Source organism: Protopterus annectens, chromosome 9.part0 (assembly GCF_019279795.1).
Source record: "Protopterus annectens isolate FY-2018-M chromosome 9.part0, PAN1.0, whole genome shotgun sequence".
Lineage (NCBI taxonomy): Eukaryota > Metazoa > Chordata > Ceratodontiformes > Protopteridae > Protopterus > Protopterus annectens.
In genome coordinates this window covers 1,811,824,135-1,811,849,911 of record NC_056743.1, presented here as the reverse complement: position 1 = coordinate 1,811,849,911, position 25,777 = coordinate 1,811,824,135, and the positions used below count along the sequence as shown (strand labels likewise).

Below are 25,777 nucleotides of genomic sequence, written 5' to 3'. Positions count from 1 at the left end.
CAGGTTTGGCTTATTTTGCCCTATCCTTCAAGCCGAGTTAGTTTTTTTGCAGTTTATTTGTAGCTGGTTAGGCTTATAGCCATGTTAGGCTTTTTTCAGCTATTTACCTTTAGCCAGTTAGGTTTATTTCCTTATTGCAGCCACAGCTGAGTTAGGCTTTGCTTCGGTTCTGAAAGTCTCCAAGAAAGCATCTGTCTCGGCTCCACTGTGATCAGAACCGACCGTACAGATAGTTGGTAGGAGCCGGTCCCCAGCCTTGGAACTGGTATCTCCTACCTTGAGATCCCCGATTCTGGGTTCACCAGCTCTGTTTGTAGCTTCCTCTCAGGCTTCCAGACTTCCTGATTCGGATGTGGATCACATGGTATGGAGACTTTTACAGGATCCAGCGCTAGCTTTAAATTTCTGTCGGCTTTGACTAGGGCAGCTTTGGAACTGACAAAGTCCTCTCCTGTAGTTTCTGCTCCTCCTCTGACGCAAATCAAGATATCGGAGCCAGAGGTGGCTATTCAGTTGTTTGTGGAACAGTCGGTTCCAACACTCACTTTGGACCTGTCGGCACAGACAACCCTGATGTCCTCTGCTCCGGCGGTGGAATCTAGGAGCCGACACTCTCCCGTTGGTTCTGGGGAGGAGAGTCAAACTGGTGCATTGGTTCCAACTCTCCCCCTTGGGGCTTCGGTGTGGATGAGTTCGGCTCCTACAGCTGGCTCAGAGCCAGCGGTTATTGTGCAGGTGGAGTCTTTGGTATCTTCGGACCCGGGTGCTTCCTCGCATTGGAGCTGTGGTGCCTTCGATGCCATGAGGAGGGTTTTTTCCCTCCAGACAGCCGCAACCTCTGAAATGGCCACCTCCTCCCAGAAAGCGCCAGAATCTTCTCTGTCGCTGCATATCCACCGTAAGCGTAGGGACCTGGAGCCTCAGGACAATCCATTGGGGAACCCTGCTCTTCCGAGACCTCCCCAGAAGTTCCCACTGAGGAGGTCCCTCAGAAGAGGTTATGTAAGAGGAGACATTTAGAATCCCCCCAGGAATCCATCACATCTGACACTGATTTGGAGGAATCAGAAGGGTCCCCAAAGTCCCGCTCTGAGGATATCTCCTTTAAGGATATCCTTGAGATCCTTAAGCAGAGGGGTGAATGGCAGCCCCTTAACCCTACCGAAGCCGAATCGGTGCTCCTGAAGGCTTTCGGGTCTCGACCCTCCACCTCTTGGGTTTCTCTGCCCTTTGATGAGTTGCTGGATCTTTTGTCTCAGAGGGCATGGGAGTCATCAGATTCTATGGAGCCTGTTCCTAGGAGGCCCAACAAGTACATTTCAGCTCCTCATGACAAGTCCTTCTTATCTGAACCCATACCTGTTGATGCCATGGTGTTTGCGTCAGCCACGAAGAAAGAGATGTCGGAGACCACTATGTCTGTCCATCCTCCTAACAGGGAATTTAGGCTCATGGACAGATATGGCAAGAGCATGTTCAGTTCTACGACCTTTGCTCTTTGGTCCTTGAACTATATACCCCATTTCACAAGTCTTCAGAGAGATCTCCTGAAAGAGCTAGGAAATACTCTCCAGGGTGCAGTAGCCAATTCAGTGGTGGACAAAGTGACGTCACAGCTTGCTGTCCTCAATTCTGTCATTAACTCTTCCATGCACCTCATTTCTTACACAGTTGATGGGATGAGTAGGGCAGTGGGTACAGGAATTGCTCTGCGGAGATATTCCTAGATGCACTTATGTTCCTTTGCAGAACCTTTCAAGTCATCATTTGTGAATGCCCCTTTTGATGGTTCTTCTTTGTTTGGACCAAAAGTTAAAGAGACCTTCACCAGATGTGAGCAAGACGGAAAGACTCTATCTGCCATAGGAGTCTGTTTTTCCACCCTTACTAGACCCTACCTTAAAGGTCAACGGGGAGGGAAAATGTGGTTCTGCAAAACCCAAGGAGCCTTTCTGAACTCATGAGGTGAAGCCTCCTCCAGGAGCAGAGGAGGAGGCAATAATGGAAGATGATGCCCATGCGGCAGAGGGGGTCCGCAGAACCAGGGCAACAAGGATCAGTTCCTTGGGAAGCCCTATCAGCACTCCTGAAAGGAGGCCCGATTGTCCTGCTCTGGAGGCAGTTGGAGAAAGTTTGTCTTTGTACCTAGGCATCTGACTAAAAATTTCAGAAGACTGATGGGCAGAAAATGTTATATCCAGAAGATATTTCATCCCCTTTCATACCCAACCCAGACCAACAAAAGGAATCCCAGATGTTCCACCCAGTCTACAGGATTTGGCATCAGTAGAGGTTCAAAAACTATTACGAAAAAGAGTCATCCAACCAGTCCCAGCAGACCAGCAAGGATCCAGAACTTACTCAAGATTCTTTTTGGTGCCAAAGAAGACAGGGGACTGGAGACCACTTTTGGACCTCAGCAGACTTAACAAATATGTAGTAAAGACAAAGTTCCAGATGGTTATGCTTTAGTCCATACTCCTGTTCTTAGGGAAGGACAATTGGATGTGCTCTATAGGTCTCCAGGATGCGTACTACCATATCAAAATGGCCAGGCCATCCAGGGATCATCTGTGCTTCAGGCTGAGAGCCAGTCACTTCCAGTTTCGGGCCCTGCCCTATGGTCTCACCACAGCCCACAGAGTGTTCACCAAATGTATGGCAGTAGTCATGGCTCACTTGAGACATTTAGGAAACCAGGTGTTTCCGTATTTGGATGACTGGCTCCTCACCGCACCCACCAGGCATCAACTTATTCAGGCAAGGGATACTGCCTTAGATCTATGTTTCCAACTGGGAATTACGATAAATTCAGAAAAGTCTGCTTTATTGCTGTCACAGCGTATAATATTTACAGGAGCAAACTCAGATACAGTCAACATGTCCTTAAAGCTTCCTTCAGAAAGAGTGCTTACCATATGACAACAGATTGTGGATCTCCTGTCAAAACACAAAGCACCAGCATTGCAGATTCTCAAGTTACTCAGCACCATGGCAACAGCTATCATTGCAATACCCCTGTCGAGATCTCACATGTGCATTCTTCAGTGGCTGCTATTCACACAGTGGAAATTTCAGGACTTACTGATGAATCACCCAGTTCTGATAACCAACTCTTGCAAGGACGATCTTTGGTGGTGGCTAACGTCCGAGTCGGTGGCCATGGGATGTCCCTTTGTCCTCCCGGCTCCAGTTGCAACTGTGACCACAGATGCCTCCCTGATAAAGTGTGGGGGGCATTATCAGGGATGGACAGCCCAAGGTACATGGCAGGTTCACGAGGCTCATTTGCACATCATCGTCCTAGAGATGAGAGCGGTTTTCTTAGCGTTGCTGTCCTTTCAAGACTCTCTTCCTCTGGGCATTATTGCAATCCAGTCAGACAACATGTCCGTAGTCTGGTATATAAACAAACAGGGTGGAACCAGATCTTATCTCCTATGTCGAGAGGCTCTAAGATTATGGAAATGGGCAGAGTCCACCCAGCACTTTCTGATAGCAACTTACATCCTGGGGAGATTCAGTGTGATAGCGTACAAACTCAGCAGAGCAATTCTGTTGCCTCAGGAGTGGTCTCTCAAGAACAAAGTAGCGGAAATGATTTTCTGCAGATGGGGCCAGTGCTGCTGTGACCTTTTTGCAACTCCCACAGACACCAAGTGCAGCAACTACTTTGCCCTGATCCCTCAACAGGGACAATCCCCGAGAGATGCGCTCATTCACAATTGGCCTCCAGGACTCCTTTATGCCTTCCCTCCATTTCCCCTGATTCCCAAAGTTTTGCTGAAAGCCAGTTTTCTGGGTAGGACACTTATCTTAATAGCCCCATATTGCCCTCATCAAATCTGGTTCCCCTTTCTGAAGCCTCATCTACTGGAAGAGCCTTGGATCCTGGACCCAGTGCCAGATCTATTGACCCATTCGTCAGGAGCTCTTCACCCTTCTCTTCAGTCCATCAAACTGACAGCTTAGCTGCTCCAATTCCCAGAATAGCCAGGTTCCAAAATTTATCAGAGGAAGCTCAACATATTCTTTTGTCCTCACATAAGTCTTCAACCAGGAAACTTTATCTCAGTAAGTAGAAAAGGTTCTCCATCTGGGCTCAGCAGAATAACATTGACCCCTTTCTGGCCTCCATTTCAGATATCTTAGAATCTCTGACCAAACTGTTCAACGAAGGAGCTGCAGCAGCAACCATTCGGGTACAACTGACTGCTATAGCTAATTTCCATATAGGTGAATCTGGAAATGGTATTATGTCCCACAAGTTGGTGAAGGCCTTTTTGAAGGGTACAATGCACTTAAAACTACTGATCAGATCTCCGACTGCCCCATGGAGTTTGAATCTAGTCCTATCCAAGATTATTCTTCCACCTTTTGAACCTGCTTCTTCTTGTGAGCTGAAATATCTTTCTTGGAAGAACATTTTCTTGGTGGCCATTATATCAGCACGCAGAATTTTGGAGTTGCGAGCCCTTTCTATTAAACAGCCATACTTGATCTTTCACAAAGATAGGGTTTCCTTCAGGACGAGTCCATCGTTCTTCCCAAAAATTTGTTCCGAATTCACACTTAATCAGGTGATTGAATTACCTGTTTTCTTTCCCAATTACTCAAATCAGTTGGAATATATGCTTCACAAACTTGACATCCATAGACAACTTTCTTTCTATTTGGACAGGACAAAAGACCATAGAAGGGCTGATCAGTTGTTTGTCTCCTTCTCAGATTCTAAAAAAGGTGCACCGGTATCCAAACCTACCTTATCTAAATGGCTTTCTGATTGTATATTCTTTATTTACCTTGAAGCAGACATTTTGTTGCATGATAAAGTCAAAGCTCATTCAACCAGAGCTGTTTCTACTTCCATAGCCTTCTTGACCAGGCTACCCATTGATTCTATTTGCGCAGCTGCCACAGGGTCAAAGCCACATAGCTTCATATCTCACTACAAGGTAGACAAGGACTCTAGGGACAGAGCTTCATTTGGGTCTACTGTCCTTAGGCAGGTACTCCTGTGAGCCACCCAAGTATGTGGTGCTGGGGACGCTATCCATCAGTAAGAATGAAGGCGAGATTGAACAACTTCACATAAAGAAGTCATGTACTTACCATAAAGTTCCATGTGAGTTGTTCTTCTCGCCTTCATTTTTACGATCCCTCCCCCCACCTACCCCCATCCAATGTCTGGAAGTTCGGGAGGCTCTATGTTGGTTTTGGTTCTCCTGTGGAGTTTCCTCTCACTAGTTGTCTCTATGATTTCCTTGAAATCTGGGGTAGGTTTAACGTTAGCTGGCAGCAAACAAGATCTGGGGAAGGTAGAGGTGTATTGTGGGATAGGGCTTTGGCCTCGAGCTGTTTGGGACCTCAAGCTTTGCAATTTGGCCAACTCAGAGCCAAGGATCGTCTCCGAACCCATCAGTAAGAATGAAGGCGAGAAGAACAACTCACATGGAACGTTATGGTAAGTACATAACTTTTCATTTGCTGCTTAACTGTTACAGAAGATGTATGCACCCAGACAGAGGAATGTGCGCATAGGCATATGTGTAGTAACATCTGTATGTTAAAGATGTTTTCCTATTTCTATAACATTATTTCAGTGTATGAAAACAGTGACACCCAATGACACTCGTTATTGCATAGTTCAATACTGAATCACAATTTGCTTACTACTTAATGTCCAAACATTGTGTGTTCACCCTCAGCCAACACTGCATATGAAACATTTTGGTTTAGATGTAACCGTCCTGCCAGAGAAGTGATCCAGGCTATAGCAGTAACAACCAAAGGCCAATTTCTTTGTTTTGCATAATGATATTTCAGCCTCCCATAACCTGTTCCTATCATTGCTGGATAGCAGAACTACTAAAGCTCATCCCTTTCTAATGTTCCTTTCTTTTCCCCCTACAGATTTGGAATGTCATAGGGAAAAGCGACCTTGGATGTACACCAGGCAGTGGAGCTGATAGTATGGGTGTGTTTTCAGATGCTGGCTTAGTCTTTGTAACAAACAAAGATCATGTAACAGCTGCAAGACAAGGTACTGTGTGACGCATTTATGCATGACATGTATCATATGAATGATCAGATATGAGAAGATTCCAATATATTTGTGTACTGAAAATTGACTGTGGGCCTCACTAATATGGGATAGTACTGCACATCATTTAATGCAATGTGTTCTCTGGTAAGATCAGATCACAAAGTGGTCTCTTCTTGAAGTAAAAATAAAACCTGGAACCCAAGCTAACTCTGGAATGTTCAGGTCTAAGGTTAAATTCCTACTCTTCAGTGATAAACTAGCAAAATTTAAAATCCCCTATAAACCCTGAGAATACTGCTGCCTACACAAAAATGTTCACAGAAACCCTACAGAAGCATGTTAATAGCTGCATATAGGCAAATGTACCCACCAGGAAGAAATACAGAACTAACTCAAAAAATAAGCCACCTTGGTGGAATCACAACATCAATAGGCTATATAAGAGAGGGAAGATAATCATGGCAATAATTAGGAAGTGTAGCACCCAGCAGGATAAAAGCACTCATCAAACTAAACAAACAACTCATAGGACAAACAAAGCATACCAAAGCCAACTTTGAGGTAAATTTGGCCTCCAAGGCTAAGGAAAACCACAAGGCATTCTTTTGCTTTGAACACAATCTCAAAGGCAATACACAATTGTGCATGGAGCTCATTGTTAATGTAGCCAGCTATACTGAGCCAGAAGATATAACAAACCTACTGGCTGACAAATTCAGCTTCAGCTTTACTCTTCTCCTCCTCCCCCAACCTTTCTTTAGGAAATACAATCAACTATAACTCCCCCCTACTATCACTAGGGAACAGGTTTTCAGTGGTCTCTCTATGGCCATGAATGCAGCATCAGTGGGCCCAGACAATATCCCAGGAAGCTGTCTAAATAGCATGAAACATGACTTATCAGGCCATCTGGAATTGCTATTTAATTGTAGCCACCAAGCAGGCTTCTTGCCTCACAAATGGAGAGCAGAAAAAGTCATCCCTCTACACAATGGTAGCCCGTCTACAGATCCTGGAAACTACAGACCCATAAGTCTCACTAGTGTTATATTCAAAGCCATGGAAATAATTGATAATGACATAGGAAACATCCAGACACTAGACCCAACCCAATTTGATTTTGTCAAGGGCAGGTTGTACCTACTCAGCCTGGTGGACTTATTTGAGAAGGTCACCAAAGCAATGGATGAGAGAAAAATAGTTCACACTGCCTACCTTGACCTGGTCAAGGCATTTGATACAATAACCCACTCAAACATTGTTGACAAATTCAAGAGGTCAGGTATAAACCCATTTGTCACACCGTGGATAGCCAGGTGGCTCGCAGACAGGACATAGGAAGTTAGAACTGGGGAGTTCACCTCTACAAAGAGGCCAGTCACAGAGTCCCTCAGAGATTGGTCCTCAGACCACTCTTTTTTGGCATTTATTTTCTGAAGTCAAGGGCAATGTCACTGGCCTCTGGATGAATAAACTTGCAGATGATTGCAGATTAGGAGTAGTCGTAGAATCCCCCACCAGCATAAATGTTCTCCAGGAAGGGGTGACAGAGACAAACAACTGGTGTTGTAGCCATAGACTAAAACTAAATTCCAGGAAATACATATTAGTATCCTTCAGGAAGTCATCCATCCTGGAAGCTATCATATTGACAACACACCTCTAATAGGTGACTCAGTAATCAGCGACTTGGGGACACACATAGACAGCAGTCTAGCTTTTGACCATCAGGTGTCAACACTAGTGAGGAAATCATTCTATGTTGTGCTTCTTATAAACAAAGGTATGGCATCTAGGTCTAAAGAGGTCATTGTGCCACTGTAGTTAGTATTCATTAGACCTGTCATTGAGTACGGTGGCTCATCTGGTATGTACCTATTCAGGCATATCCAACAATTGGAACATCCACAGAGATTCCTCACTGAAAGAATACAGGGTGCAAGTAACATGTCCTATGCACACCACCTCAAGTACCTATCCCTGCATTCTGTCTCCTACAGGCTGTTGAGGGGAGATCTATGCCTGGCATAGAAGGCATTGTCAGACACCCAACCTGATAGACCTCCTACATATCTGCAAAACAAACAGCAGCAGAATTACTCATTCTGAAGACTTAAACCTTGTCTGTGATATAAACAGGGCCAGCTAGAGAGACAAGTATGTATGCCAGAGACTACCCCTTTTCTAGAACAGGCTGTCCATCCATGTGAAGCAGAGTTCCTCCCTAAAGCAATTCAAGTGTAACTTGGACAATTGGATGGGGAACAGGGAATTCACCCCTGGTTTGGCACCTATGTTTCTACTAGACACAGCACTGTGTAAATGGTTCATCTCCCAAGCCCCTGCTTACACTTATCAAGGATACCAGAACTTATCAGAGATTTAGGATGCATGGCTAGGCTTAAAAAGGCCCTTGTAGCCTAGTACACACCTATGAACCTATGATCATAACCAATCCATCATAGCATGGATTTTTTTAATATAAAAAAAAAAAACACAAAAAACTTGGTATGCTATACCGCCATAATCGTTATATCTCTCCTTCCACCAGGCTCATACTAGCCAATACTTATCTCATCCCATCCCTCCTATATGGTGCATCTATCCTCACCAACCTGCAATCCTCCCTCAAAACAAAACCCTCCTCTTGCTACAACAAGATATCAAAATTTGCAACAGGTCACAGAGCCGTTTCTCACCATTGAAATTCTCTTCAACAACTAAACTGGCTTGAGCTACCTAACCTCCTCACTTATACCCAACTCATTCAAGCACACAAATTCATTTACAGCCCCTCTCTTTGTCCCTCCCTAGCCACTACCTTTGAAATGCATGAACCAGAAAGACTTCTAAGATCTAATTCCCTAAAACTAATTAAATTGCACAAACCCACACATCCAGCTGGGAATCACCTAATGTCCTTCTCTCTTGCACGCCTCTGGAATATCTACCATCTCCTATCCGTATCACCAGCAGTCTCTCCTCATTTAAAACCTTGCTGCACTCACATCTAACTTCTCAATGGAAGTGCTTCTGTTCCCATCCTATCTAATCCTTCTAATACCACTTCCTACTGTCCTAGAACTGAATACACCATCACTGCCTCCTATAGTTCCACAGCTCTGATGAACTATTTGGCCAAGTACTTAACAGTTACCCCATGCTGCTACTTTTGTGTAAAAAAAGTGTTTTTTATTGATGTTTAATGAACTATACTGATGTATTCTACCATTGTTAACATTTTCTTATCATATTTACTTTGTATTCCTATGAGATAATCTGTAATGTATATGTGCAATGTGTATTATGTATTTGTATTTTTCTGGAGCTTTTCTCCCCAGGACTCCATTGAAAATGGACTCCTTTGGCCCAATGGATTATTCTGGCAAACGAACTGCAAATAAATAAATAAATGATATGGATTATAAATCCACAAAGATCAGCCTGGGAGCCCTGTCTGGATTATATTTCATCCATCTGTCTAATTTTCATACCTGTCAACCTCTTAACAACAAGACGTCTGCCTATACCATAAATAATGGGGGGGAAAGCCCAAAGTAGGGACAATTTTAAATATTGATCTTACAAACTTAGAAAGTTGATAGAATAACAGATTTTACATTAGCATGTATTTTCTTAAGGGGATGAAGTCCGAAACTCAAATGTTCGTCATTATTTTCTGAGTTTAATCTTTAATGATTTACCAGAAAACCACAATTTTGTGAAAAAATGGACCAAATGTATGAGGCAAACCTCTGGACATTGTACGATAATCTGTAGAGTTGAGAGGTATGTTGGTCTAACTTTTGGGTATTGAGCCACTTTTTGGATCTGATCCAGCCCTGCTGGTGTTCCTAGACTTGAGCTTCTTCAGATTTTTCTCCCATAATTCACGTGTGCCCTCACTAACCGCAGGTCTTTTTTGCCACCTTAGTGAATGGTCTATTTTCTGAGTTCAGCTAAGTGCTCCAGCTGTTTTTCCCTTTCCACACAATCTATAGCTTTAGAATTATGCTTTAGTTTAGTAGCTTTGCTAAATTTAAATACAGTAGAGTTGAGTGTTGTTACTGTATGCTAAGTATTTTTCCTTTCCTCTTTTCCTCTTCTCCTTCGCTGTACTGAGGTCATTGGTCTAGTGTTTCTTCATCATTTTGTTAAAAAACAGTCTTGATAGATTTTTGTTTCTTAGGTATTACTAAAATTTCTTACCTATGTGTTTGTGCTTCTTTGAGACATTCCATTATGGAAAGTTTAAAAAGTTTAGTAAATGCGTTCATAAAATTCCTTCCCAGGACATCCATGATCTGGAGAACCTGAAGGCAGATTGCAGTCTTTGTAAAGGTTTTGGTCCCAGATCTCTGTCAGACTAGTGTAATAAGTTGGTTTTAAATGAACTTCTTTCCCGAGATTATCAACCCACCCCTGGGGACAAACAAAAGAGAAGAGATCTGAGAAAGCGAAAGCCTGAGGAAGTTAGCCCTTACATTGATACCAGTATGCAAGACTTTGCTTGTAGTCTCTGAAACCATTATCAGAGACAAATCCCAAATCAAAATCTTTAGCAGGCACTCCACTGACAAGAAATTCTCCCAGGTCCTCTCTTCCGGGCCATCTTCTGCTACTTCATTAAAATCTGTCATGTCCATCTGCAGCAGTATAGAGACTGATTGGGAGCCTAAGATGAGGGCATTTTTGTAGATGCAGATAGAGTTGGGTGTCATCCCGTCCCCCTCTGTTTCTTGGTCCCACTTCACCTCTGTTAACTCCCTCCCCAGTACCAATTTCAGCACTGGCAGTTTTGGAGTCCACTTATCTCACAGAACTTGTCTGCTTGGCACTGATAGGTGCTATTACCTCAGCACTGGTTTCTTTGCATTGACAGAGAGTGAATTTCATGATCAATTGCTCAGTGCTGGGTCTTTTGCACTGTCCTTGGCATCAACTCACTTGGGGTTGTTCTTAGTGTCAAAATTCTCAGCCTTCAAACTGCCAGCACTGATCTTCATCTCAAGGCAATCTAGGTCCTTGTGTCAGGGCATATCTCTTTGAAATTGCTTATATCTGCTTTGGTAGAGACTGCGGTGGACGTGGGATGGGGGTTTCCAGATAGCATGAGATTCTGCTCATGTTATGAAGAGAATGATAACCTTTAGCTGACCCTTCATCAGTGTCCTCTTCATCCCATGACACACTCCTGTCTGCCCTTCAGCTGGGTCATTGTGACTCCCAAGGACACAGCAATACAGGAAGCCTCAAAGGAAAACAGCAGGTTTATATTCAGTCCTCAGTGTGACTCCAACCAGACATGGACTTTCCTGCAGAATCCTTAACATCAGACACAGACTTGAATGAGAGAGAGGATCCCCCCTCAATCCCCCTTCTGAAGATGCTACATTTGGAGAAATCATTAAATTGATGAGAAATTGGGGTTCTTGCACAATGGACTTGCCATCTCAGGACATAACAGTGCTTTCTGAGGCCTACCATTCTGCATTCTGTACCTCATGGGTAATCCATTCTGCTAACTATGTTATTAAGTTGGCCACCAAGAGGGCTTGGCAAGAACTAGATACAAATGAGGCAATTTCTTGCAAGCCTAACAATATCTATGCCAACCTAAAGATAGTCAGCACTGGTTGAAAGGTCCTCTTGTGGACCTTTTCATTGTTGCAGCTCACCAAGAGAGAGAATACCAATTACTGAGCCCCTGTCCATCTGACTAACACAGAATCTAGAACATTGAATGGGATGGGGAAGCAATGTTTATGTTTCCGGCACCTTTTCTCTGAGTGGATTAAATTACATGACACGTGAATCACTTCCAAAATATCTTAGCAGAACAAGGCATAGACACTTTGTGCAAGCCACCAACTCTGGAGTCAAGAAAACAGCTGGAGACCATCATGGGTGCAGTATTAAGTATTACAAACCTCTCCAAGTTCCTGCTGCATAAAGCAGACAGTGGAGTGGACAGATCAGCAGGTACAGGCATCACCTTTAGACACCACATCTGGCTTCACCTTTGTGAGTTTGTGGGCAACTTTAAGACATCCTTCACCAAAATCCCCTTTGATGGTTACACATCATTTGGACCTGTGGTGAAAGACAGATTGATGAAGTGTGAGTAAGAAGGTAAGACACTGTCTGCCATAGATGATAAATTTGAGAATCCTCATAGATTCTTTAACATGAGTTAGAAGGGTTCCAAATCTTTATGATCCAGAAAATGCCAGCACTGCATATTTGATTCCTCCTCAGATGGAGTGGCCTCGACAGAGGTAGTCCCCTCCAATGGATGGCGACCAATAATATCCAGGGGCTATCCTATACTCTTTTCCTAGTCCCCTCCTTCTCAGCTGCAGCCATTCCCAAATCTTACAACCCACCAGTTCAAAGCAGAAAAAAAGAGAGATTTCCATACTCCTGCAAAAGAGAGCCATCCAGGATGTCCCACCAGTCTAGCTAGGGTCAGGAAAATATTTCACATTATTTTTACTACCAAAGAAGAAAAAAGACTTCAGGCCATTTATGGATATCAGTAGCCTAAACTTCGGTGTTAAAAGGTCCCCTTTATGAATGGTCATGCTACAAGCATTTTGCCCTATCTGAAGGCAAATAACTATTTCTTCTCAGTTGACCTTCAAAATGACTGTCTTCAGATATAGACTGCAAAAGAGTCCAAAAGATTTCTGTACTTCTGGCTAGGAGCCAATCACTTCCAATTCACGGTCTTGCCCTTTGGTCTTACCTTGTGTTCACCAAGTGAATGGCAGTAGTTACAACCCAACTATGATGCAAAGAATCTGTAGATGAATGGCTCCTCACAGAAACAACCAAAGAGTGTCTACAAGCAACCAGAAATTACTTTCTGCAACTCTGTCTGTCTTTAGGCATCATTATGAATAACAAAAAATCATGCCTTCAGCCTACTGGATGTTACATTTATTGGTTACCATCTGCATACAAGAATGTTCATAGGAAACTTTCCAGTGAATAGAGTTCAAGCTATCTATACCATAATCTTGACATTCCTATGAAAGCACTTACCAACAGCATCAGTGTTGTTCAGTGTGTTAGGTCTTATGGCTGCTTCAGTAGTCATGGTCACCCACACACAATTCATTACAAGAATTCTACAGAGGTTGCTCTCCACACAGTGGTCATAGTTGCTGGATCAACCATCAACACCAGTTTGGATATACCAGATCTGCCAAAATTGGTGGCTGACATCTCCAACCATTCACTTGTGTTGACCATTCTAAATTTTGCTTCCTCTCGGGGGGAGGGGGACAGAGCCCAATCTGTGCATCAACTTCCTGGAGATAAGTGTGTTTCTCCTAGTGTTGCAGGAATTTCAAAACCTCCCGACCAGAGTGATAGCTATTTAGTCAGACAATGCGTCTGTCATTTAGTATATTAACAAGCAAGGTAGAACTAATTCCTTCCGGGTACCCCCTTTTTAGAGAGGCCATGAAAGTTTAGCAGTGGCCAGTAGATTTGCATCACTTTCTAGTTGCAATGCATATTCTGGGGAAAGTCAACTGTCTAGCAGACAGACTCAGAATCTATATCCAGATGCCATCTGAGTGGTTCCTCAATCCATCAGTGGCTCAACAGCTATTCAGTCACTGGGGCCAGCCTTGCCACACTTCCTTCATGTTCTGTTCTGACACCAACTGCATCAGCTATTTCAGCCTGTCTCCCCTGTGGGTCAGTCACCATGGGATGTTAACATATGAATGGCACCCCTGATGTCTCTATGCCATTCCTCCATTTCCTCTCATTTCAGACTGTGTAATGCATATTCCAGGGAAAGCCAACTGTCTAGCAGACAGGGTCAACAGGTATATCCTGATGCCTCATGAGTGGCCCCTCAATCCATCAGTGGTTCAACAGATGTTCAGTTTCTGGGGCCAGCCTTGACTCACTCTCTTCATATTCTGTTCTAGCACCAAATGTAGCAGCTTATTTACCCTGTCCCTTCCCCAGTGGGTCAGTTACCAATGGATGTTAACCTCTGAATGGACCTCCTGATGTCTCTATGCCTTTCTTCCAGTTCTTCTTGTTTCAGAGTTTCTACAGAAAACCACGACATGCAAGTCTTCAGTAATTCTCATTACTTCACTTTGGCCCAGACAGATCTGGTTTCCCCTGCACAGACCTCCTTTGAAGAAGTTCCTCCCTAGCTTCTAAATCCAGAACCAGATTTCCTGCCTCACCTGTCTGATCAGACTCACCTGGACCTTAAGAACCTCAGATTAACCACATGGTTTTTCCACTTCCTACAATGGCCAAAAACCCTTCCTTATCCCAAATGGTGGTACACATTTCATCTGTTTCTCAAAAGCAAGATACTCATAGACTCCACAAGTTTAAATGGAAATGTTTCTTGGTGCATGTCAGACAACAAGGCTTAAACTCCTTCCCTGCTTCCATCTCAGAAGTTTTATGATTTCATTCAACTTTTACAAGGCAGGATCAAGTTACTCTGTCATTAAAGTACAATTGGCATACATTTCAAACTTTCATTCTGGATTCCAAAACTGTTTCCTGGCTTCACAAACCTTGCAAAGCCTTACAGTGTTATTGCATATGTATTCTACCATAAAAGCTCCTACTCCTCCATGGGACCTTAGTTTTGTCCTAGAAGCTCTAACAAAACCTCTCTTTGAACCAGGCTGTTCTACGGAATTAAAGTTAATTGAAATCTCTATTCTTGATCACAATTATTTCAGCCAGGCAGATCTCAGAACTACATTGTTTTGTTGTCTTCTCTGCCTTATTTAGTATTTCACAATGATAGGGTCACCCTGAGAATCAACCCATCCTTTGTTCTAAAAGTAACATCAGAAATTAACCTAATTCAGGCAGTACATCTACCAGCATTTTTGTGTAATCATTCTAAAAAAGGAGAGTATGTGTTGCATACACTGGACATTTGTTAGCAACTCAGATTGAACCTCCACAACACCAAGTCATTCCAGAAATATAGTCAGTTATTCATTTCCTTTGCTCAAAACAAAATGTAAGAAAAGTCTATAAGTAAACATTATCCAGATGGCTATCTGATTGCATCACTTTTACCTACTCTTACCAGAAATAAAACTTTACCTGCTAAACCAAGAGGTCATTCTGCCAGATCTGTTGCAGTCTCCACTAACTTTTTTTAGAAATCCTTTAGTGGATGAAATTTGCACTGCAGCAACATGATCTACTTTGTATACCTTTGCCAAACATTATAAATTGGATGTGATATCTCGATCTAGAACTTCCTTTTGAGTTCCACTTATGAAAGGTATCCTGTGTTGACATCACCTGAGAAAATAGGTAGCTCAATTCTGTCCCAGCAGTCAGATTGGATGGATAGATGGACAGACAAATGGATGAAACAGGATGTGTAAGTTATTTACTTATAACACTGAATCCTTTTCATCCTAGACCATTGGATATGATATCCTTCCCCCTCTTCCCTCTGCCATATTGTCACCTTCTTTCAAAGGACCTGCAGTCTAATTTGGGGTCTTTTCCCTTTCATTCTTCTTTATGATAGATGGTCTGTAGCATACTTCCTTTCTGACTGGCAAATTTGATCTGAGGTTAATGAAGGCACATGTGAATTATGGGAGGAAAAAAATCTGAATTGGCTTGAGCTCATGAGTACTTGCAAACGACTAGCGCAGAGCCATTAAGCAGTCCGGTACACAACAGTTACAGCAGACTTTGAATTACAGAAATCCAGATAATTATGATGTAATGTGGTTTCCAAGCACCATCTTCTTAGTTCCACTACTTCCTAATTAGAATCAATGTTATAATAATAAAACCCATGAATTATGTTGGTATATTCTCACACAGCAGGAGTGAGTCTGTAAGAACTCCACCCTCACTCATGCCTTGCATTACTGCTGTTATATATTGTTACAGTTCTTGCATTTCTAGCCACCTCTGAGGCACAAAGAGACAAAACCATGACTGACACAAAGCTAGACAGAGATTAATGTTCTGGGGAAGTAGACGAAGCAACAAGGGAAGGTAGGAGTGAGTTTCCAATACTGACTAACCAGCTTCAGTGGCGGAAGGTGGTATTATTATCCACTGTTGCATTGACATCTGACACAGAATGAGCTCTAGGGGATGTAGTTCAGGGAATGAACATGTCTGTGAAGTGATGGATACACTCTGAGAAGAGCATAACAGGACCACATTTTGTCAGGTATGCACATCTTCTGCCATGATGCAGGAGTAGGATTGGAGCAGAAAATCCTGCAACAGCTGCCTAGATGACAACTGAGTCATGATTGGCTCTTGCCTTCATAGTATGTGGAACACATGATCATATTCATGGCAGTGAGCCAGATGGTCTGTAGGCACAAGGACAGAAAATATGTATAAAGTAGATAGCAGTAGTAGTTTTTTGTATGGAAAGAGTAATTTTTCTCTACATGAAATCAGACGGCTAGCAATCTACTATACTGTTACTTCAGTTGGAAGAAAACAGTAATAATTAATTTAGTAATAATTGCATTATTTTTATATTTTTTACTGGTAGACATTCTTATTTATGTTAGAGCAGATCCTTTCTAAATAAACAGCTATTCTCTAAGCATACTGTCTTTTTAAAATAAACAAAGGTAGACGTATTTGATCAGGAAAGAGAGTTTATTATAATAAAGCATATAGACCTAGAACTGATGTTAAAAAATCATCTTTAAATGAATGAAAACAAGTCAAGCAATTTGTAATAAAATTTCATCTTGATACCAGATCAATCCACCTTGACTAATAAATGAAAATTTAGTGCATCACATAGACAGTTGCCCATAATCACATTACTGTAAGCATATTCTAACCTTCTAGTCCAGAACTGGACTACGTCCATTCTTCTGTGTAACCTTTGTATCAAAATACATCACTCACCTTGAAACAATTTTTTCTTCTAACAGAAAATGTATAAATCAGTGCAGCTGTTAGTGGGAAAAGTATCGAAAAACATTCAGAGGTGCACAGTAGTCATTTAATTCAGTGTTAAAATCATTTACTTGATAGAAACATTGTCATATTTTGATGTATTAGGCAGTGGTAACAGAGCTACATGAATAAAGTGATGATATACAAATTAGCTTTCCAGCACACATCTTCCCTCTGACACTGTTTTAGTGTGAACACTTTGAAGTTAGGAGAGTGATAGCATTCATGATCATGTAAACGTTCAGTAGTACCTTACATTTTTATTTTTTACTCAATCTAATCCATCTCTACATCACAGTAATATTTTACAATAATGTTTTCATCTTCACCATAACTAGATTTATTTATACCATTCAAAGTCTGTTTTTTTATCATTCGCATCAAATTACTTGGTTTCATAAAGATCTTCATTATTATACCTTTGTATAAACTGGCTAATATGGTGATTAAAGTGAGATTTACAAATGCTTTAACAGAAGTATTAGGATAACTCCTCCTCCCAATCCTGAAAATAAATGATTCAGCCATGTAAGTCAAGAATCACTAGGTGGAGGGACTCTACTCTTTTCATTAAATTCCTGAATTACTTCTAAGTGATTTCTGGTAGTGTTTTCATTCTCCAGAATACAAGAACAGCATTCCTGATTGATTAAAGGTCATGTCCCCTCTTTATTCATTAATATGAAATCAAGGGCCATATGATTCTACAAGACCACTGCCCTCACTGCTGTAAATTCAACAGTAATTTGGTCTATGAACTCAATGGTAGCATTGCTTAGAATCTCTAAAAGAGTATACAATTTACTGAAAACTCTCATATAACTTTTGTGGCTGCAGATCAAGGAAAAATGCTGGCACCTCAAATATCACCGTCACCAATGCTCCTATTGGTCATGTCATAGATGTCTTTTTCACCTTACATTTCTAACTTTATCTTCTGGAACTGTGGAAGAAAGTCTAATAACTAAATACAAATAGGCCAAACAACATTTACCAGTCCAGCCTTAAGGTAACCATTTATAGGCTCAATCATTTCAAACAAAATTAAGTCTTGGATGTTTAGGCATCCACATTAGAAGATATGTAGCTTTTGCGAGAAGGGCAAAGTCTACAGATTTTAACTCATTCAAGCCTATAGCATCTTCCTTGTATGCTTCCAGTTAACACACATAGCTCGTTATGGCATCCAGACCTTCCTAGGGTCAGACTTTTTAACTCAGTGACTTACCAGCTTATAATAGGCAGGATTAGAAAGTGCACGTCTTTATTAATAAAATGACACTCAGATTGTAAATCTACGATGTCCCACAGTAGAAAAGCCTTGATTATTTTATGCTGTTTAAGTTGATTTTTCAGAAAATGCTCTGGAATGCAAGGATGTTTGCAGGCAGTAAGAGGTGCAACATTCGTGCTCACAGACAGAATGGTTATATATAAGTTTGCAATTATCTGTGACATTGTAAATACCCATTAAGAGAAATAAATTTCTCTTACTCTAATATTTTCAATCCCATGTTGAGCCAAAGAAGAATACAGATGCAGGCCCAGCACTGGGTATCAGTTTTATATAAGGATTCCTTTCTTTTTAAATGCTGGGATGAAAAATTGTAATGATCCAGTCACTGCTAGTAACATGTAATACTTCTTCCAGGGATGACTGTACTGGTATCCTAGGAGGTCCACAATAAGCGATCAGCAAATGAGCACAAACCCAGCAATCATTAACATTTATTGTATCTGCATGTGTCTTGATTAATCCCAAAAAAGTATTGAACCTTGGATGTCAGGCAGGTGCAAAAACTGAAGTAAGAAAAGCTAAAAATAACATTGATTTCATGGTGTAACCTTTGTGTCATCTGCTGTTCCTCTTGGAATGGTGGGGGTGGAGGGGATGACAATTCAGTTTCTTTTACCATCATTTAGAAAGTATTTCGGCGATTTGTCCCATTTATCAAGGTAGGCAATCCTGCACAGTGAACAGCAGTCTTGAGTAGTGAGCAGGATTTGAAAGAGCCCTTTCCAACTTCCTTACACTGGACAGATTTGACATAAATCCAGTCTCCTAGCTTCAGACTGTAGCAGCATTTTTTTTTCATTTGACAAGGATTCTCTGACTTGCTTATGGATAGTGTGCAAAACACAGCATGAGCTGTGTGTTAGCAATCCATCATCAGTATAAGTAAGTTCTGATTTTGAGCTGGATGGTGTCATAGGCGTTCTCATGGGTCTTCCCAAAAGTATTTTGTGTGGGCTTAATTTTCTGGTAACGTTTAGAGTTCCTTGCATAGTCATTAATACCAAACGCAATGATCAGGCCATTTTATATTTGTTTCACCACACACCTATACTAGTCCATTTTTCAAAGTTTGCTTAATCCTTTCTACCATACATGTGGATTGGTGGTGTTAAAGGCAGTGCATTTTCAGTGTCACATTAAAACTGTAAAAAGCTCTTTCATTATCTGACCAGTAAAGTGAGTTTCCTGATACAAATATATTGTATTGGACTCTTCAAATCTAGGAAGAAGTTCCTGAACTAACTTCTTTACTGCTGTTATATCATCTACTTTAACACAAGAATAAGCTCCTACCCAGCAACTAAACATGCAAACAACTACTATGAGATATTCATACCACTGAATTTTTAAGCAGTCAAATAAAGTAAATTTGTAAATGTAACAAAGAGTCCCAAGGGGGAATAAAAGAGGCACACATTCAACACTTCTTGTGATGTTATAATCCAAACAAACCAAGCAGTTCTCTAGATACTGAAGTGGTGTATACTAATTTGTAGAAATTAATTTCAATAAGTCATTCTTACTTAGATGGAAAGGTAAATGGTAAGCTCTCACCAGGTAAGAAAGTAATTATAAGGCAACCAATCTTCCATTTGGGTGTCTCCAGACAGAGCCTGGATATTTTTTGACATCTTGTTTGAATCCATCTGACTTTTTCCTTCTGTGATACATTGTTCTGGAAGTTTGATACTCTACTAAAGTCAAAAAAATGATTCATTATTGCAGTTTGACAAACTCATTTCATAATCCTGGGTAGGGCTTGAACTTGCAGCTAGACTGTTGGCTAAATTATTACCTCTAGTTACAGAATTTAAAACCTTTCAATGTGCTTGACATTTAATGACAGCTACTTGACTAGGCAGTAGCAAGGCCTTCAGGAGTGAAAGGACATATATGGCACTCCTAATATTTGTCTTTGAGGATTTTAAAATTCCCCTCTGTTTACAGAACTGCCCAAACTTGAGCAAAACCCCAAAGAAATATCTAGGATCACTATCAGTATTAACTACCACTAGTCACTCAAAGGTATACTAGTTAGTGAATGATTCAGTGATTTATGCTGGTATCACTCCTTCCAGTTCTAGCTGAAAGAGGACAATGCTTTCTGTGCAAACTGCTGTTCTTGTCAGACATTGTCCCTTTTCATTTCTGCTGCACAATCCACCTATGAAAATTTTCAGTTTTGCATTTAGTATAGGTGAATTTTTTAAATCTTCTGTAGGAGAAAGCAGATAGTTAGTAACAACAATACAGCCAAGCAGTTTGCTCTCTTTCAGGGCCGATAATAGTGATGCAGAGTTCAGGATGCAGAATGAAGGATCAAAAGAGTGAGTTTGTATTTAGTCACCTGAGCGGCAGACAGAGGTTTTGTTTTTAGTTTTTGAAGGAGAGCGGCAACTCAGTGAGAACAGGTATGGTTAGTTCATGTCCAAGCATTAAGGGTATGGTTAAGTTAACCAAGATGGCAGCAGCAGCCATTGCCCTTAAGCACTGTGGTAGTCTGTTAGCTACCAAGTCTAATGCAGAGCTGTAGTAAGCTAGAAGTCTTTATTTAAATCCATGCTTCTCAGTTAGAACTCCCTGTGCAAAGCCATTTTCATAATCTGGTAAACCAAGGGCAGGGGCTATAGCTAAAGCTTGTTTTAAATTTTCAAAAGATTTTTCCTCTATTTCTCCCCAGGGCAGCAGTTGGAGAACATTTTGCTGTGAGGATTAGTAAGAGGTTTTGGAATATCTGCATGGTTCACAAACCTTCCAGTATACTACCATCCCTATGATGGATCAGATGTGTCTCCTTGCTGTAGGCCATGGTGCTTCAGCTACTACATGAAGGCAATATTATCCTATTACCCTTTGAAACTAAATGCCCACAATATTTAACCTTTGAAGACCAAAGCTGCAGTTTTTCCTTTGATACTTTTTTGACTCTTTTCTACTAATTTAGTCAGCAAGTAAATGGTATTTTTTTGACAATGCTGAAGTGAATCAAAAGCTAACAATAAGTCATAAACATGTTGCACCTGGACTGACATTTAGAAACTGAATATTTTTTCAAGATCCCTTTTAAGAATCTGTGAAAAAAAAATGGAGATTCAGTGTATCTTTTGGGAAATGTAGTTAAAGTATATTGTTGCCTTTGATAAATAAAAGCAAACAAAAACTGGCTGTCATAATGGATAGGCATAGGAAAGAACACTGAGAATAAATCTATTATGGAGAAATAAGTAGACTTGAAGGTATACAGCTAAGAATAATAGCTGGGTTTGTAATGACAGGAAATGTGGAACATACAGCAGGGTTCACAATCTCAGATCATGCACAAATCAATATGCATCTTTTCCTGGCTTTTTAAGTATTGGAGTATTATACAGGATATAGTTGGAACTATAATTCCCCCTTTAGTTAGGGAGTGAATGATCGGTTGAATTATCTCTTCAGCATCAGATTTTAGAGCATACTGCTGTATCTGAATGGAAGGTTTAGAGGGGTCTAGCTTAATTACAAAGCATTCTGTTGATTTTAACCTTCATAGTTCATTTGAATTGACAAGCATAAACTTTAGAGGCACCTGTTATCTGTTGTAACAATTCATCATGTGACCAGAGCCTGATCAAGGTCATATGGGGACCTAGGCAGGACACTGGAGTAGGGCCCCCATTCATCACAGTTCTCACTTGTTGCATTCAGTCTCTCCTGTACATTTCCCCAAACAAGCTTTGCTGTTTAACTTTACAAGATTTTGCTGTTAGCATGCAATTTCTGAAGGATACTGAAAGTATGTACAACCTTATTGTTTATTAGTATTATATCCTCACTGATTTGCCAGATATGAGGATGTCACAGACCCAAAATATGGGGCAAAAATCTGGACACTGTCCAAACCTTAACAGCTAGAAAGGTATATGATACCTCTCTCAACCTCTTAGCACAACTGCACAAGACAAAAAATAAGATGTCATCATTTCTGCCATCTCTCAAAAATGTCTGGTAATGGTAAAGAAGTAATCACATGAGATGCTACAGTACAAATATTGGTAAAAAATGTGCTTTTATTTTATACCATAGCTCTAAACCAATCAGGGACAAATCTCAAAAGAATCACAGACAAATACAGAAATAAAAAGAGACAATCAGTGACAATCATGGACACTCTTAAAAACATTAGTATTATTAGTCGACCCTTTGACAGAATAAGAGAATGTGAATTAAGATACACTTTTCTGCTTACACTCCATAGGTTCATAGCTTCTTAGCTAAGTGGTAAGCTAGCTGGCCTTTTGGACCATTTTAAGCCTAGTCAATTTCCTTTGGAGAGACATAAACAGATATCACCACACTACCACCAGCAAATGGTGTTACAGACACCTGACCCAATATATAACCTGTTTATGGAATAGACAGCCATTACCTAAGAATCAGAGTACTTCCCTAGCAGCCTTTAAAACTGTTGTCTGGCAGCTAGTGCACAGAATTAAGGCTATGAGCTCTTAATAAGCTGTTTCTTGCAATCCAGGGTTTGATTCCCTCAGCCTTCAGTTGCCTACTCCATGACTCTGAACAAGTCACTTAACCATACAATGTTGGAGAGCAACTCAGAAACTGTGCCAGGCAGCTCACTGGCCTCCTTTAGGCATGCCTAGCACCTATGAACTTTAAAATGAGTCTAGCTAAGACAATGTATCACAGAAAATATTCATAGTCATATGTGGAGAAAGTCTATTTTATGTGGGATCCACTACCAGTAGTGACTACCAGTCTCCCACAGTACTGTGTCATGCTGAGCTTAGTGATTGCCTCTTTTGGTCAAAAGCTTAATAAAAACACACTCATATCAGAAGATTAAAAGCTGTTGAAAAAAGTTAAGAAAACAGAGCCCTTTATAATAAATTTATTCTGACATTAACCTTTTAGAAGTAGAAGAATGGCCACTGATGTTCGAATACTTAATGGCAGTACATACAATGGTATAAAGAGATGTTGCATGAAGACTACATAAATATCATGACCATGATCCCCCATCAAAATCCTTTACTACTTCCACTATTCCAGGTCAGGATAAAGTGCTGCAGTTAAGTAAACTATAATACATAGAATTCATCTCATCCAATGATCTGTTTTCTCCTCCATTACTTAACTTCAGACATGATAAATAGGACAATATCATCAGCAAGAATATCGGGATATGGTTGATTAGTAACAGCCTACTGTATTATAGACACCTGAATTCCACATCATCTTCTTATTAGTGTGAATAAAAAAAAATCTAGAAGGATGTGTGATTGTTATCTAATGCATCCATTTAAAAGCTTCTGGTCATAACGTTCACAGCTGTATTAGGATTGAAACAGTGTGGTAGCTTATGATACAGCCCCACTGTAAAGGAATGTGACAAATGACTAATGCACCTCACTATTAAATAAATAAAAATGTTAAAAAATTCATTCTTGCCACCCTGTACATTGAGACATTTTTTAGACCTGTCACCTGCAAAGAGTGATTCCAAAACTGAAATCTTCGAACAAACTCTATTAGCATCCCTATCTAAAACACACCACAAATCATCCTTCTGTTCCTGGCTAAATACATATATCCAGAACAAACCCAGTACTTGGCTACTTAGTGCAAAAAATCCAACTCTTATTAGTGTTTTAACTGCCGTTCAGTTGCAAGATGAGCCCACCCAGCTGTCCATGACAAAAAAAAAACAAATATCTGAGACAATCGCTAATTGGTTGATAAGTGCTGTAGAGACAATTTCCATTGGTGCTCTGAGCTGTCAAGCACTCATGGACTGGCACTGCATAAGACTCATCTCATTCAAAGGTTTAGAATTCAAAGAATATTAAAATTCCAGTTAATTTACTTGAAAAATTAAAACGAGTCTACTCAGGTTTGTACTCTACACCTATAAATTGCTCTTTAAGCCAGTTTGCATGCCAATAAAACATCCATCCTTCCTCAACCCTTTTTCCTGTTTTGCACATGGAGTCAGGGTGTCACTTCAACAGTGACAATCATCTTGAGCCAAGGTTTACACCGCTGGGTGGAGAGCCCTGCCATTGTAGTTCATCTGTACCACTCACTCGCGCACACATTCACATCTACAGCTAATTTAGAGTGTCCAATCCACCTGCTGCATGTCTTTGGAATGTGGGAGGAAACAGGAACACCTGAAGGAAAAGCATGGGACTGCATGGTGGACATGCAGACTCCGCACAGATAGCATACAATAAATAATCATTAGGGGGGGAATAACTGATGATAGTCAGATAATTGAAAAACAATTCAGTTTACACACTGAGCTCATAAAAGATAAGTAGTACTTTAGAGTAATTAGTGCAGCAGGACATTATTAATACTGCAAAGTGTTCAGTCTACATTTTAAATGCTCTGGGCCCGATGGTCATGACAGCCCACCTGTAACTGTAATGGCAATGGCACTCTCAAAACTGTGCTTCACCTTGTCTTTCAATTAACTGGCAGCACAGTGCAGTTCAATAAACGTTGTTGCCAGGCACACAGACAAAAGTCTATAACCGTACCCCCCACAAATATTCACTCAGCACTGTGTGAGAGATATAGCTTAAAAACACAGCAAAGACTGTGTTGTCTGAATTCAGCCCTCAACAGTTTGCCAGAAAGCTATGATTTTATGAGAAAGTGACCAAAAAATATGAGACAAAAATCTGGACGTTCTGTGAAAATCTGTACAGTTGAGAGATATGCTGCTATACTGATAAAATTATACATGGAAAGCCAACTTACTGGCAAAAAAGCCTTGGCTGATAAAACCGGAAAGCGGAGGTGATAATAATGAGACTGTGATCGATGAGTTGCTTACCTTATGTCCTCATTCGGTCCATTCCAGCTGACAAACAATACCAAGTATTAGGGTAGGCAGTTCAGTAGATGGATGCTGGCACTGAATGAACTCTTTTTCATTTTTTCTTTTTTTCATAATTCAAGAGAGGTCACGAGTCAGTAAGGAGACACATCGGGATCAGCCAGTCGAGCCTATTAGAAGCGAGTGAAACAATAAAAGCGTGGCTTAACAGATCTGTTACTTCACCTGTGACTTCTATGACCTGCTGCTGAACCGATTGAGCTATTAAGTTGGTTAGGCCAGGTGGAGGCAGACATTATGCACCTACTTAGTGATGCCTGAGGGAGAAAAACAAATCAGTAGTAGTAGTGTGCTCCCACATACTCCTAAGAGTGGAAGAAGCCAAGCCAGCCAAGACAGCCAACCACCATGCCCATGAGAAACATATAATGCTGCGACAATAATTTGGAATCATTTGATCATTTTATTTATTTAACATTTGTTTACGAGAAAGTCCAACTTGGAATGAACCAATTTTCAGCGGAGGCCTGGGGAGAAACGCTCCAGACGCATGTCTTTGTAACATGGGAGGAAACTGGCATGCCCATAGGAAACCCACATGAATGCAGGGAGGATATGCAGA

The 25,777-nt window shown here is 41.0% G+C and overlaps 1 protein-coding gene across 1 annotated transcript in view; it reads left to right on the top strand.

Moving 5' to 3' along the window:
- LOC122812280 (venom factor-like) overlaps positions 1 to 25,777 on the top strand; it is a 2,973,268-nt gene that overhangs the window by 1,504,528 nt on the left and 1,442,963 nt on the right. Inside the window, exon 15 of the mRNA XM_044084681.1 lies at positions 5,914 to 6,043. Within this exon, the coding sequence (XP_043940616.1) occupies positions 5,914 to 6,043 (130 nt within the window). The remainder of the gene's footprint in view (positions 1 to 5,913; positions 6,044 to 25,777) is intronic.